Raw genomic sequence first — 16,196 nt, 5'->3', positions numbered from 1 at the left:
CTCAAAAGCTGATCTTAATGCATGTTTAAAAAAAAAAAATGCCTCTAAAACTGAGTAAGTCCTGGCTGAATTTGTAACCAAACCTTAAAATTAAGCAAGTTTGAGGTTCTTACCCCGTAAAAACATTGTTCAGGTCTGAACAGAATAATAGAAGCTGTACATAAGGCTGTATTGTATTGCAACCAGTTTTGGATGGGTCTTACCCGTTCTGTCAATTGCTATCGTGAGATACCTGACCTTATAAATTCTGAATGTTTACTTTTCCAGTATATTCTGCAGTTTGTTCTCATACAATGCATATTTTAAAATAGCCTGGGAAAACACAGACAGAATGCTAGTGTTATCAAGGTGATCTTTAGCACCTGTCAACTTTGATACGCATGCTTATTTGTTTAAGAATATGTGAAAAAAGCCAAAGAAAATGAAGACAACTTGTGTCCTTTTCTTGTCTCCCTGACTTTACTTATGTTTGGGCAAGAAGTTTACTCAAGTAACTTATGGTGCTGCTTAAGCTTTTTTTGTACTTTTTTTTTTTCTGGTGTTTATAGTTGAACGGAGATTCTCAGGCAAAGGTTCAGAGGATCCTGCGACTGATTTCTGGTGGTGGTCTATCCATAACAGGATCACACATCCTGTGCGGAGACTTCCTGTTTAGTGGTCACACTGTGGTACTAACACTGATCTACCTGTTCATCAAAGAGTGTAAGTGATAGTATTTCATTGCACATTTCTTGTTCAGATTTGTTGTACTGGGAAAACACATGATAGAAGTGAATGTAAAACTACTGCCCTCCAAAAGTTACTAGTCAGTCATACACAGTTTGCAGGTTTGAAATATTATAATCGTTTGTTTGAGCGAAAATGGGACGTGGGGTTAGAAGAAGTGGTGTGGGCTTTAATTAAGGGCCAGATGTTACTAGACATGTTATCTTTATATATCTTTATATATCTTGTATCATGTATCTTTATATAAAGTGCTTACTGGTTAATTGAAGCAAGCTAGCTTTTACTTATTTATTGATAGGCTACTCAGATTTTGGGTAAAACATACTGTAGTTAACTATGCAAATTAGCTTTGTACAAGGTGGCTGATATACCCTAGATTTTTAAAGGAATTTTTATGGCTTTAGGACAGCACCATTGCACAACTATAATCCACCCAGAAGCAGTGGTTGGTTGGCTGTACATTAGTTACTGCAAACAATGAAAAGTTGATTCATGTTCCTTGGATGTCTTCTGCTAGTTTCCTACTTGTGCCTCTTGGAGTTGATAAGAATTTGGCAGGCATGCAGAAGATATAGTTGAGGTTATGGTTTCCCCCTTGCTTTACATAGCTTTTCCCCCCATGCCCCATAGCAATCTATGCTGCACAGACAGCATCGATGGAGGCTTTGGAGAATAGCGCCAGCTTCTAAATTTGATGTATGGTAAGCAGTGCTTCTACCCTGGGAACTTGGCTGCTCATGAATGTGTAGTAGGGAGTTCCCTTTCCAGTTCACATGTTTGGAATTGGAATATTCTCTCCTACCGTTGTATCCCAAACTATGCAAATGCTGGCTTGGCTCATGGGAATGTGTAATTCTCACTGAAAGAAAAATAAGACTAGTCAGCATTAGTTGAATGCATTCCTCTTTATTAAAACATAGAGGGAAGGAAGTGTTGCAGCGCTACGTTCTGCCTTAGAAAGGGCTATATAAATATACCTGTTTAATAAGACAAACTTGAAATCTGCAGATGTGAGACAATCTTCGGTGATTTGAGATGTTGATTGTAGTCTGCTGATTCTTAGGCCTAGGTGTCTTGTAAAGTGAATGTTACAGGGGGAATGGCATGTGTAACTCATCACAATTACCAGAACTGTGTTAGGAAAATAGCCTAAAAATAGATTTGCCATTTGCCTCGTGTTGTGTGTTATTGCAGCTTCATGCTGGTCACATACTCTTGAATATCTTTAGTATAAGAAGAGATGTAGATAACCCAGCATTTTTGGGTCTAGTATAGTTCGTTGTTTTATTATAAGGCGTTGGAGGAGTTGTCATACAAATTCTTGTAAAAAGCCTTTTGACTGCTACCTAATTAAGCATCTGTTTTAGTAGAATTGTGTTCTACAAGAGATGCATAGTTTCCCTTTTTCTGCCTCCCATATAATTAGCAAAATGTTACCTGAGCAAGGGCTTAAGCCCTATAATTGCGCTGAATTAGAGGTTGCTTATGGTATTCCTTTCTCTTCATGACATGTCTTCAGTACAAGATGCATTCTGAGGTTTTCATTGTCTCTGGTTTAATGGTTTATTTTATTTTTGCTCTGTTCTTCTCTTCCTTTCATCTTTTGCTGCTGCTTTGCTTATTCTCCCCCACTCCAGTTTTTTTTGTCCAGAATAGTTATTTACATTTTTAGACTTGGTATATCTGTCTTGCTTGGGGCTGTTTTCACCAGCTTCTTGAGACGACTTGGCTCCTTTTTATTTATTTTCTTTTTCATAAGGAGATAACAGGTTTATCTGCAATGTTTTGGGGAGTGTTAAAAGAATTTACTGTTTTGACACTTCCACCAAAATCTTAGTTGTCCTACAGGAACTATTTTGCACAGGCTTCTCAGACTACTACTGGGTAGGCTTGTTGAGATCAGTAACTTTTCTGCTGTTATTGTGTGAAAGTAAAGGCTGACCATTACCCCACAATGCAGTGTGTGCCAAAAATGTCCCGCTGCGAGTGAAACGGAGCCCATTAGCCTGTCAGAAGTTATGAATGGTCATTGTGACACCCAAGGCGCTTTTCAATGGAGAAAGAAGGGCAGGGAGACTTCCACTAAAATGGCTCAAGTGCATTTTGAAGAATAGCTTCACTCCCATTTGTTAATCTGTAATTAAAGGGTATAAATTCACATCCTGTACTTCCCCATACAGCGTATTGTTTCACAGAACAGAGGTTTCATGAAGTAATTAACTAGAAATTTTAAAAAGTGTCTTTTCCTGTTTAATCTGTGATCTCTGCTCAGGTTAGATAAAATCTAGACATTTGACTTGAGCGTAAGTTTACTAGAGCAGAGACCATAAAAAGAACAGATATTAAATATGCCAGAGTAAAATAATCAGTGTGCATCTTGCCTCAGTTCTGTCTCTTCCCCTGTACCCCATACCCTAGAAGTGATTTAACTGGAAAACTTACTTAATTTGACTTGAAAATGAGAGACAGTGCTGCCTGTTTCTAACTGAAAGCTCATTTTGTGTTCATCTTACAAAGTAAGAACACAGAAACACAGAATGGTTTGAATTGGAAGAGACCTTTAAAAATGATCTAGTTCCAGTCCTGCTACCATGGGACACCTCAGTGAGTTTGCATAATTCTTTAGTCTTGTGTTCTGTGCCAAAACAGGGTTCTTGTATCAGTGTGGTATAAATGAGTTATTTCAAAATTTGTAGCCTTTCTTTTATCTTGTCCCCTTCCCTTTGTGGATTGCTCTGATAACGTGTATGGCTTTGTGTTCCCCCCCTCCCCCCATGTCTCCATTTCACAGATTCACCACGTCATTTCTGGTGGTATCACTTAATCTGCTGGCTAATGAGTGCTGCTGGCATAATTTGTATCCTTGTTGCTCATGAACACTATACTGTAGATGTCATCATTGCTTACTATATCACTACACGGCTTTTCTGGTGGTATCACTCAATGGCTAATGAAAAGGTGAGTGGCAAATACCTTTAGAATTTATGTATAGCTTCCGCTTGTAATACTGCTCAAAATTAGTTCTTAATTTTGAAATAAAAATAGAGGTTCCATATTGAAGTTTAAACAAATTGGGCAAAGAGTTTCACTTCACAGTGGTTTAAATAAATATTTAATGGCTAAGATGTTCTTTTTTGATCTGTGCCTGTTATGAAGTTATTTCAAATCTTTTTTTATAAAGCTATAACTTTGAAATTCCTGATATTTTGGCTTAAAGTTTTTGAAATGAAATTGCTGTAGTTAATATATAGAATTTGTTTGTCTGAGCTTATGATCAAACAGTAGTTCAATAATAAAATTTCTGACCAACCTAAACTACCTAGACCATCATAAAATTCTAGTAACAGTTCTTCTGTAAATGTCACTAAAAGTATATTGTTCAGAAGGTACCTGCTGCAGTTGTTTCAAGAATACTTTCAAGCAGGATAATGGTGCTCAAGCAATTTTAATCTCTTTTTCAACTACTAGTCATCAATGGAATACGATATGCCTGAAAGGACTCGTGTTCAGAAAGACTTGAGTGCACAGTCTTGCTAAACTGTACAGCAATAAAGGATCCCTCTGTGTTAAAGATGCTTAGATGCTTAGTTTGTAGTATACATTTGGACTATGAGGTATATGCTACCTCAGAACTCTGGGTTTTTACCAGACTAAATGCATCTCCTCTTTGCAGAAGTGCATGCAAATACATTGCATTTTTCTAGTTGTCTTGACTCAATGTAATTGACTATAATGCTTGAAACTGATTGTCTGTTTCCTTTTCCTCTTTACCTGCTTGCGCCAATACAGACTTTAAAGGTCTCTTCGCAGACAAATTTTCTCTCTCGAGCATGGTGGTATCCAATATTTTATTTCTTTGAGAAGAATGTGCAAGGCTCTGTTCCTTGCAGCTTTTCCTGGCCAATATCTTGGCCTCCCAGCTGCTTCAAATCTTCATGCAAGAAGTATTCACGGGTTCAGAAGACAGGAGAGGACAATGAAAAATCTACCTGAAGAAGGAAAGCATCTGCTCTGGTTTTTTTTTTTTACCAAAACATTAATGCTGTAACCAAAGCTCTTAAGAGGACTACACTGTAACTGAAGAAGTGGACCAAGCTTCTGTGCAATTGATTGGAAAGACAATTGTAGGCACACATATTGCCATTTCATATGTTTTCCTATCATCAGGCTGTACAGACATATTCTACTCTTCAGTGCTAACAGAATGCACCACAGATGGGATTTTTTTATTGAAGAAAATGGAGCAGGACTTTGCTTTACTAATGAGATAGAGGTGCCAAAGACCACATTAACACTTTCATTAGTAATTATCACTCATCCACAGAAGCACCCAAAAATCTCATCTTCAGAGTTCTTGAGTGCGTAAGGGCAAAACCATGCTAAAATGTAAAGGCATGATATTGGCATATTGAGGTATATATATAAAAAAAAAAAACCAACCAAAACACTTACGGGAAGTGGTTTGTTACATTATTCTTGCTAATGAAGGTAAGGCCTTTGCGTGACTGCTACAGCTGGAAGAGAGTCTTGACTTTTTTACACTCTGTGGGTATGAATATCTTAAGACCCTAAAATACTACACCACCATTATCTCCCATATATTCTATGATATACCAATTTTTACATTTTTATTAGTAATTTTATATTTAAACTGTTGTGCTACCTGATGACTTTGCAAATTAGGACTAGCTGCTAACATAAGAGCTCAAGGAGCCTAAAACTTTATTTTTAAAAAAGGACACAGTTTCAAAGTCTAAGTCTTCTTGGCCTTGTGCATATAGCTATACAGTGCCTATCAGTGTATGTACATGCATATACACACAAAGCACACACTGTTGTGTAGTTGAACACATTAAAACTGCTTACTGGAAAGAGTGATCATATGGTTCTTAATTCAGGCAAAAGTCCTACAGATCTCACCTGCTTGAGGAATGCAAGGCCAGGTCCAAAATGGGGCTATATTTAAAACTTTTTAATTTTAGTAGCTATCTCTTGCTGAAGCTATGTATAGCAAGTTTGCTTGGGAGCCATACTTCTGCATTGAATTTCTTTTTTACTTGTTGGCATGCATTTCTGTGACTTAAAAAAAAAAGTGCCAAGGTGAATACCTTCAACAGTAGCATTTCTTTAATTACCTAAAACCATTTCATATTAAATGACAGTGTGGTAGGAGTCACATGTGGATTCTTTTTTTTCCTAGGGTTTCAGTCCAACTAAAATACCTATTTCAGCAAGCTGGCTGGGCATGTGGGAAACTACCATGGCATAAACATGTAACAAACCCACAAATTAACAGCTACCTGGTTCTGATGTTTTTTTATTGTTTTGTTTAGCATACCATGTTTAACCCTTTATGCTCTGTGTTAAGTTCTGCAGTTAACTGAATTTTATTTTCAAATCTTCAGTAAAACTTGATAGAAAAGATAAAACTGCATTAAGTGTTGAGGTGATACTAATATAAAGGAAATGCTGCTTATTTTAAGAATGTCTTGAACCGAGTGACAAGTGTGAACATAATTTAATAACTTGTTTTTAAAAAGCCCAGTTGTAGTTATAAAATGCAATAGAGAGTATTCAAATAGGATTTTTTTTTTCAGTTAAGGGGATCAGTTGCTATGAGTTGTACATGAAAATATTATTGATGTGCATTTCAAATATTTTTGTGCATTATCAAAGTAATACAATAAACAATGTTCTTTACAATACATCCTTGGTAAAACTTAGCTAAGAAAAAAATTCTGGTGTTTGGTTTTGTTATTTTAATTACACTTCTTAAATCTTATAACATGCCCCTATAAGTTGTGTGTGTGTGAGCATACCTGTATTTTCATTTGCTTGCTCCTGGCAGACCTTGAGCAGCTAAAAAGCCAGTATCAAAACACTTATGTGAAAGTCCTTTTTCTGTATCATATAAATAAATCTGTTCAATGTCAGTCTGTAAATCTCCCAAGATACTTGTTATATCAATATTACTTCATAGAGCATAATTTTTTGAAGTTGAATTCTAAGATTTGTGATACCTTAAATATCGTAATGTTAAGCCGCTTATTACAATACCATCTTTTAGAAATCGTGAATGCATTTCACTAGTGATAACCATGCCTTGAAAATATGATGATGAAAAGTGTTCCAGTAAGGAGCTTAAACAGTGGTTTGCATCTGGTGGCTGAATAATAAATACTTTGATAGTTTAGATAGCTAATTGTCTGCATAATCACCACTGAGTCTCAGTGGGATTTCTGTAATGTATCTGCAAAGGAGAACTTCTTCATGCAGGATGAGCTGTTTGGTGTTTTTACTTATTCCTGTTTCTGGAAGGAAAAAAATAAGTGATAAAATAGAAGCAAGTAGAGATTATGCTCTTGTTGGGCAATATGAGCTTTCATTCTACTGCTGAATTTGATAGAAACTATTGTAATATAAAAGGAAAGTTTAAATGGCAGCCCTAGCTCAAAATACCTAGCTTAAAAAATTCCTGTTCTGGCTCAGCCTTACCTTAAGTATTTAAATTTTCTCCATTTTATCAAAGCCCTCAAAAGGGTGTGTGTATTTGATTAGCAGAAAAATCCTACTTGTCAACTTCCAACAGGTTTACATTGCTTTTGCAAACTTGGATGCTATAGATGTATTTGAAGACTCTTTAGGCCTATAAGTAAGATGATGAAATGGGGTAAGCAATGGTATATGCTAGTGCTTACTGCTATAGTAGTTTATCCAATACAAACCACAGCTGGTACATAAAATTATTAATTTTAAGAATGTAGTGATCACTGTATATAAACACTACGAAGCTGAAAACCTGGCTTCACCCTAAGGAAAAAGGATTGCAGTGGGTAAAAGAACAGGAGGAACTCAGACTTCACTTTAATGTACTGAACAAGCCTACTGAGTCCAGGCTTATTTGGGCTGTATATGCCCAATGTTTTGCAGTATGCCGCTACAATTACTTTTCCTAGAATTACAATAACAATCTTTCTTACAGATGTCATATGAGCTGCACTTTTACTGTTAGTAGAGAGAAAGAGCATTTTATTTATACTGAAAAGCATTTATATGTTGAACTTCCCAGACACTTAAAAAAAAAAATATATATATAAGGCACTACACTTGCACAGCTAGTGTATCAGTATGGCTTAGATGCTGTTGGGTGCTTTGCATTTATGAAACAAGCTTTCTTAAATGCCTTTCCTAAATTTAAACCTGGTTTTAAAAGGTTAACTTGAACATTTAAAGAAATGTTCTGCTATGTAGTCATGCTACAGATGCTTCATTCCAATGCCAGAAATGATTAACATACACTTGAAACCACTGTGAACTGACTTTATGGTATGTGCTCAGCACTCCCATGTGGACATAAATGGTACTAAACGTTAATCGTTCTTACTTGCTGTTTTCTTGGAAAGATAACTAGAAGTGGGGCAGTAACATCACTATGAACTCTGGTACTGGATTTGCTTCCCCCCTTTAAAAGAATGGGGGAGGAGAGAAGGAAGAAAAATAAAGTTAAGACTATATGTTAAGATACACTATCTTCACATAATAAATAAAGCTCAGACACAGAACTGGGAAGTATTTTAAGAGATAATTTTCTTAGATTATTGAAAAATCTACTTATCTGTATCTTAAATCAGAATCTGTTCAAACTTTGGCTTTCTCTTATTGTTAGTATCTGGCTAGACGATTCATCCATAGTTGTCTGGTACTAACACAAAACCTTTTTCTCACTTCAGTAGATATGAAGTATGATTTCCATTTCTAGAGGCCAGATCCATTAACTGCAGTGCAAGGTGAATTCTTCCCATTTAAATGAACTTTCCCATGTTGTTTTTTTTTAACTTTAAAAAAATACTGTTTTAAGGTTGTGTCCAATGAATCTTTATCAGATGTACTGAAATAGTTCTTAACTGGCAGATTTTAAAATCATCTTGATATTTTTGACAAGTATGTGTTTTGGCATCACCTAGAAGTCTTCTATAGACGCACAAAATTAGAGTGATACTGTAGGATTGAACACTTCTGAATGTAAATGTTTGATTTTACAATGCCTGGTATAGATGTCTTTAATTCAGTTATTAAAAAAAAGTTACTCAAAAATACTGCTGTTGGATAACTTTCAAATAAGTGTTGCTGCTGAAGTGCACACAAGAAAAATATCCTAGTGTGCCACTAAAGTAACTTTGCTTATAAGTTACCCTTCATATGCTACTCTGTGGTGCTTCCCAGTGTCCAAAAAAAAAAATCGTGCTGAGAAACTGAGAATGAAGACAGGCTTTTATTCTAGTATTGACAAGAAAAAGGAAGGAAGAAAAAAACATTTAAGTAGATGGTGATCATATATTGCTTTTTACACGGAACTGAGCTAAAACTACACCTAACTTCTGAGTAATGTAGAATTAAATTGTTTATGTGTAATAGCGCTGCAAATCCTATAAGGAAACAGGCAGTAATAAGCACTTAATTCTACAGTACCGGTGTGTCTGTGCTATGGACTGTGCTAGTTCTTGTCCATAACCTACAATATAAAAATAAAAGTCAACGTAGTGAGAGATGCTTGGAGATTGTAAAATATTTTAATATGATTAGCAATCTTCATAAGCTGTTCCTCCAGGCTGTCACTAACAGCTTCTAAAACAAGAACGATGTGTTTTTTCTAGCTGGCTCACGTTTCTATGAATTGAACCACTTGATTACATCTTAACCCAGAAAGATGCACATAAAAAATTCAGGATAGGTAGAGGCAATTTAAATACTGTAGGAAAAAGTGCTGGTTCTGAACTCATCTTTTATTTTGGCAGATAATCTTTCCTAACAAACACTTAAATACCTGAATGATGTTTTAAGGTAAAGTAATGATATTGTGTGGTCTCTAGTGTGTATCTAAAATACTGGTGTTGAGGATTCTTTCTCTCCTGGTGAAAATTAGCGCTTAAAATCAGGAAGATTTGACTTGTTTTTGACAAATATTTTAATTCCTAAGGACCTGGAGTTTAGTAAATACTATAAGAAGTTTGTTTTCTGTGGCTCTTTGCTGTGGGCTGCCCTTTAAGTTAAAGAAACAACCCAGGTAGGAGGAGAGGGCAAACCAGTCTTGCTGGAAGTAGTTGTTTGAATTTTTGAATTGAAATTCTATCCGCTACATTCTACAGGTAGTCTTTTACATACCACAGTGGAAAAAAGATGCTGTATTACACTATTATATTTAGTGTTCATTCTTTTTCAAATGATTCTGTATCGGTTGGCCCAGTCCTTCCCCTAGATGAGCGAGTGGTTTTGTTCCTTACTTGCAGTATGGTTAGTCATAACTGTTTTTAGTTCTGGTAAATTACAATGGATCTACATTTTTTCCATTTACTACAGTGCCTAAAGCCTCTATGCATGGGTTTCTTCTAGCAGAAATACTCTTCTTTCAAGCTATATCTATATAATATTAATTCCAGCTTTTGTGTTAGCCCTCTGCAAAGTAAGGTCTTTAGGAGGTCAGCATTTGTGAAACTCTAAAGACTTATTACAGAAGAATATCCTTTGTGCCAGTTCAGATTAATTTTCATCAAATAACTTTGAAAAGTTTGGAGGTGACTTTTGCTGTTTGGTTTTTTTTAATTAAAAGAAAAGCTGGTCAGAAAGTAGTCTGAAGTAAAAGCATCTTGATCAGCTGGGGGACCCAGGCACCATGCACGCACGTGTGTGCAGAGAGGTTCTCTGGCATACACAATGTTGGATGCAGTACACAGAGGCTTCTCTGGGAAGATAAACTAGGTTGTACTTACATAGCAGGCTGTGAGCCATCTTCACTTGTCCTTTTGAGCTCCTTTCAGACTGAAAGCACAGTACCAAAGGTGGCAATAGCTAAGAAGTGCAGTGAAGATCACTTCCAAAACCAGAAAATTAAGAAAGTGGCTTAAAATGCAGACCACTGTAAAACCAGTCAGACAGCAGTATTCTAATTCAATGGAGTATATAATCTGGTGGTACTTCAAGCATGTGAGTTGCATCTAAAATGAGTGGGTCTGTTTTCCTTTTGAAATTATTATTTATTTTTAATTAGAGATGGTAGGACTACTGAGAATATAAAGAGTATCAGTATCTGCCTGCTTGCTTTTACCTCCACCAGTGAGTTGTTTGTATATGGACCTTAAACAATATTGCTAAACTCCAGCTTCTCTTTCATTTTGAGTAACTTATTATCAGTGCTTTGTTACTTCTGTAAAAATTGGGTTTGCATTCCACTTTTTTCATAGTTTGTTGCCACTTAGAATGCTGCTTTTACACTTAGCCTAGGCTGCTTTGGGCTCCTGTCTTACTTAATCTGCTTCTATTAACTGCCTTTTCTAAATGGCTCAATACGGAAGAGTAGGATTTACATTTCAGAAGGCTCCAAAACTAACACTAAAGCTAGAACGCATTCTCATCAGACATATCTTTGCACAATTTGAAACTTGAAATTATTTTCAAGTACAAAACCTAACATTCTAAGTGCATACTTCTTATCTCAGGAATCAATTCTTGCTCTTTAAATGTTTAGAACATTTGTTTGTGTTTATCTTCCTGATTCAGGAAAGCATGTGTGAGGTGTAAAAAAGATACAATTCTGGCAGTTTTATGAAGTCAGGGTCACACCGAGGAACCTGAAAGTAAATGAGGAAATAATGGTTTGATGGCTGTGGTTCTCCTTTCCATGTGATTTTGAGAACTCTAAAGGTTTCTGTAAAAAAACAGTACAGGCGCAGTTGCTTTTAACTGCAATGTGGTTTCATCCTCACTGGCTGACAGCTTTTCTTGTGTGATTTCTCCTAGGTTGAATCTGTAGCTCTGTACATTAATTGGAGCTACATATCCAACCTGGGAAAAACTAGGCAAGAAAAAGTGTTAGCTGCTGAGGAACTCTAAATGGTAATGTAGGAATGCTGTAATGCTTGCATGATAAAGAGCTAATATATGCCTTTAGGGTCCAGTTCTGCAAATGCTGTAAAGCATAACGCTACAAGTGTTACTACTTAAACACATTTTGTACTGTTTTCTAGTTTCTAGTAATGTTTGCAAATTGGGCCTCACTTTTACATAAATTGCTCATAATTAGCAAGAGTTAGCTTTTATGTTGCGAAACTTTCAGGATGACACTTTTTGTAGCATGTCAGCAATTTTGGTTAAGTGGAGACAACTGAGTGTTGTGGTTTGCTGTACACTATGAGATGATACAAGAATTCTGATTTGTAAGATGTTGTCTATGTTCACTGTGTTTAAAAAAAAAAAAAAGCTATTGCACTAGCTGTACTTTAAAAAAAGCAATAATGTGAGCATCTTGTAGCTTTTCTCTCCAAAGGTGCTATCTGTCATGATCACTTGCACTGTTGACCATGAATTTGGTAAAAACATGTTAAAGAAATTGTCCTGTGTGGTTTACTCAGCACATACAACTTGAAACTTTTTATGGTCAGCCTGTCTACTAACAAATTAAATACTTTGTACTACTTACGTGACCACACACATCTTTAAAAATCAAAAACCTCTGTCCCTTATGGTGCTAATGAACTCTTAAAAACTATCAGGAGCTGATAATCCCTTCTTACCCATTGAACCACTAAGGAAAGCTGTTGTGACATCTTCTCAATAAAGCAAATTTTCTCTACATTTTAAACCTGTTCCAAATGCTTTTTATATAAATGACCCTTTTTATTTTTGTTTTATGTAAAAACTGAAAAATATTATAGTTAGTATTTTTAATGCAGGAAATTGTTAGGAATGTGTATGGGTCTAGGATTAAATTTTCATACATGCTTAGGGTAGCTAATCTTCTGAAACTAACACACAAGAATTGTACTGGGTAGGATTAAGGCTAATAAAAAAGAAAGAAAAAAAATACCTGGCTTCATCATCATTGAAGCCTTGGAGACAGGATGTGAAATCGACAAAGCTGTATGAGAACACTGATTATGTAGATCCATCTTTTGCTAAAACTTCTGAAAAACTAGCTCGTGAAGGAACGTGACCACATAAACATATCTGAAGAACAGAAGTGAAACCTGACAAAATTATCAAGGCAATTCATAGTAGGACATCATAAAAATACATGAAAGAGCCTTAAACTAGGATTTGTTTAGACTTTGGAACAGCAAAGTAATTTTCTAACTTGGTTGTAAAGCTTCACAGGCAACTTTCTCTTCAGACGAAAAACTAACTTGTGTCTTTGGTCCCCAGGTTATTATTCAATGTTGCATATAATAGCAATGCACTTCCAGAGCTCTTCAGGAAGCATCTTTGGGCAGCAGTATCTATGCTTTCTCTCCATAGAGAATACGAAGCCTTTAGTTCTTGTTAAAGGCCCCTTCTCAACTTGCAGTTGTAAAAGCATCTGTCTGTTAAGACATTTGGAAATGCTACTATAGTCAACCCTGACATAAGTATTGCTACAGACACGTGAACGTGCAGAGTGCCGTGTCCAGGTACACACTGGTGAGTGTAGGAGGGAGTACAGTCTGGATAACACTGTGGCACACTTCTGTGCTCTAAAGTAGCTGCAACCTGAAGTTTTGGTCACTAAACTGCTATCTTTCATATACTGGAGTAAGTTCTCTTGAATCAGTTGCTAGTACTTCAGGAAATAAACAGGCTTCTCTGAGATCTATTTTATGGAACTTCTGTGTCTGTGCAAAGAATATTACAGGTCTACAGTAACTTAGAGCAGAAACAAACCGACCATCTAGAATAAAAGCAGGGCTGGCTGTGGTTTTTTTGTTGAGTGAAGACGGATAGTCTAGTAACAGTAGTCTATTGTGTTTTGCTGCTTGTCTCAGCACTTGCTTTAATAGTAGGACACTTGACTGTTCTACCTTTCACGGCTCTTTCATCCATGACAGTTCTAACTCACACTGAAATACAGCTTTCCTATCTTAATTACTAGATGCTTCAGAGAAAAAGGGTTGTGTTTTAATTTACAAAAAAAGGCAATATTTACAAAAACAGGTAAATGGCTGTATGCTTAAGTGCCCTGCAAAAACAAAACCTTTGTAAGCACGTGACATGCACTTGTGACGTGAGTGGATTTTTAGCATTAGCATCTGCTGTGAGTTACAGGTAAGATGTTTGTCAGTGCACTAGTCTAACTCAGAAGTTTCAAATATTTTCAGTATTCTCTTGATAAAGATAATATCTTTTCTGAATAAAGTGCCTGTGAAAATAAAAATCCCGAAGTTGCCTGCAAACCTAAATAAAGCATATATAAAACACAGCCCACACTTGAAGAGAAGGGGTGCTAACTACATAAAATAACTGGTCAATAGTTGTTAAGTGTTGATAGGATTCAAAGATTAAGATAAAGTTTGAGAAATTAATATTATTGCTTTTGAGAGTTTACTGTGTTAATTAAATTTCCAATGTTTCTGCTTGGGCCTTAATTCTGTAACTTGGTTATCTTTAAAGAAAAATGAGTTAACTTGAACTATATTTTTTAACACTTGTTTTAATGAGTCTTCACTCTGCGTGTTTGCTTGTTACATGGAGGTTTTGTCATATTTAGAGTCACAAAATGCTTTGATTACATAATTTAGAGCAAAATAGTTTCAGGAATGGGTTTTCCTTAAGTGCAGGTTTAAATGTTATGTTGGGGTTTTATTATTATACTCATACTAGAACAGAGGAGGCAATGATTTCCAACGAAGCATTATAGTGCTAAAACTTGTTATGTAGTTATATGGGGTATACAGAATATTATTAAAGTGCTTGGTGATGTTTTGCTGTTAATTTTATGCTTTAAGAAGACGTTATTTCTATAATTTCAACTGGGAAGACTGGCTCTAATGTTGCAATAACTCCCATTATTTTTAAGTAGAAACATCCATTTAATGATACTGCAGAGTAAAGTTTACATTTCATCAGCACACTCACTTAAAAATGGGAAAGTAGTTTCATTTTTATCAAAATTAGTGTGAAATGTAATCATTGGGCAACCTAGAATTGGCCATGTGCCACTTAAAGCCAATCTTTCAACTGCATGTGGAGGCAAGGAGAGAATTTCTTTATCTAATGCTGCTTCTCAACTAGACTGAGAAGGGAGTGAGGCTGGATGACTCTTCTATAAAGAAAATAAGCAAAAAGAGTAATGGGTTTCAGCTGTGCTGAATAGCTTAGCTTAAGTGCAGAACTTAAACTCTCCTTGAGACCCAGATTTAAAATGTCTTTTGTTCAGATAAATTTTCAGCTGACTTTTTTCTGTACTTTTCTAATAGATGCATTTTTTATTGTTGTATGTTGTAATTAACCACTGCATTTTTGCCAGATATGGTCACAAAAAAGCTGCATTCTGTTCTGCCAATTTAAATCTGTGATCTTAGTTTTTTCTACTTTAATCCATGGCTAGTAAAATATCCATTTGCTGTTTGTTTATATTAAAGAGACATTGCAGCCAGTTGCCTTAATTGCTTGGAAGAAAACTGACCTTCACCATTTGAAGCTCTATGTATTTCTAAAATTCCTGTAACTTCTGTGTAATTGCAATAAAACCTTTCTAATATAGTTCAGCCAGTATTTGAAGAGCCATTTGTCAGTATCTTTACTGAATGTTCAACTATTTAAAAAAAAAAAAACCACCACCACCTAACATCTTTTTAATGGGTAAGCACAACCTGTTCTTTGCATTTTTATTTGGTGGTCACTTTAAAGGTGGTGTACTTCTGGTTTCGCCCACAGTGCCTTTTCTGTCTTGTTGAGGGAGTATCAAGATCACTTACTGAAACGGCCGATGCTGCTGCACATGGTTTGGAAGACCGTGCAGCAGTAGTTTAAAACACCTAATTCCCTTTGTGGAGGGATTAATTTTGAGGTTGTTGATCAGCTGGAGGAAGTGCCCTAAGGTGTATCTCTCGCGGAGGGGGAAGTTACCCTCAAAACCAGTTAGCGGTGGGATGGGGTTTTTTGGTTTGTTTGGGTTTTGTTTGGTGGTTTGTGTGTGGGGGGTTTTTTGGTTTTTTTTTTTTTTTTTTAGTTCCTATCCTTCCCTAATGCAAATAATTTTAAGCCATCTTTCCTCTAAAGTTCCGAGGAGCCTCCCTGCAGTTTCTGCATTTGCCAAGCAGTTCCTGAACCCAGAGCTGGGCCCTTGTTCCAGGTTAGTTTCTCCCTGGAAGTGATGGCTCCTGTGTTCGGAAAGGGGAAGAGGGACCCTGCGCCTCCCCTTCCCCACGCCGGGAACAGCAGCTGTTTGCGTGAGGGGCACTCGAAAGTAAGCCCTGTGAGGAGCACTCGCTTCCGTACCAGCTGGGTGTACGTGCTGATATCTAACGAAAACTTTTACACTTGCTCAGCCCTCCACACACACACCCCCACCCCACCCCCTAAAAAAAAAACAACAACAAAAAACCTCCAAAAAACCAACCCCTACTCACCCCCAGCCCCGCCCCCTGCAAGAACGGGCTCGGCGTGTCACCGGGCGGCGCGGTGCGGGGCGCCGTGCCACGCCGCCAGCGGCCTGCGAGCAG

The 16,196-nt window shown here is 36.6% G+C and overlaps 1 protein-coding gene and 1 long non-coding RNA gene across 6 annotated transcripts in view; one reads left to right on the top strand and one right to left on the bottom strand.

Annotated features, from left to right (window-relative positions):
- SGMS2 (sphingomyelin synthase 2) overlaps positions 1–15,239 on the top strand; it is a 61,226-nt gene extending 45,987 nt beyond the window's left edge. For all 5 annotated transcript variants that reach the window (XM_027814929.2, XM_027814927.2, XM_055696160.1 and 2 more), the window contains 3 exons: positions 549–702; positions 3,518–3,684; positions 4,516–15,239. In XM_027814929.2, the coding sequence (XP_027670730.1) occupies positions 549–702; positions 3,518–3,684; positions 4,516–4,719 (525 nt within the window). In that variant the 3' untranslated portion in view covers positions 4,720–15,239. The remainder of the gene's footprint in view (positions 1–548; positions 703–3,517; positions 3,685–4,515) is intronic.
- Positions 1,617–16,178, bottom strand: LOC114017743 (uncharacterized). Its single transcript, XR_008729872.1, has 3 exons — positions 16,104–16,178; positions 4,498–4,715; positions 1,617–2,860 (listed from the first exon to the last, which is right to left on the bottom strand). It is a non-coding gene; the product is annotated as an uncharacterized LOC114017743 (long non-coding RNA).
- Positions 16,179–16,196: the final 18 nt, after the last annotated feature.

The sequence above is a fragment of the Falco cherrug genome, chromosome 1 (assembly GCF_023634085.1).
Source record: "Falco cherrug isolate bFalChe1 chromosome 1, bFalChe1.pri, whole genome shotgun sequence".
NCBI lineage: Eukaryota > Metazoa > Chordata > Aves > Falconiformes > Falconidae > Falco > Falco cherrug.
Note: the sequence above shows the minus strand (reverse complement) of the source record. Positions and strands in the feature narration are given on the sequence as shown.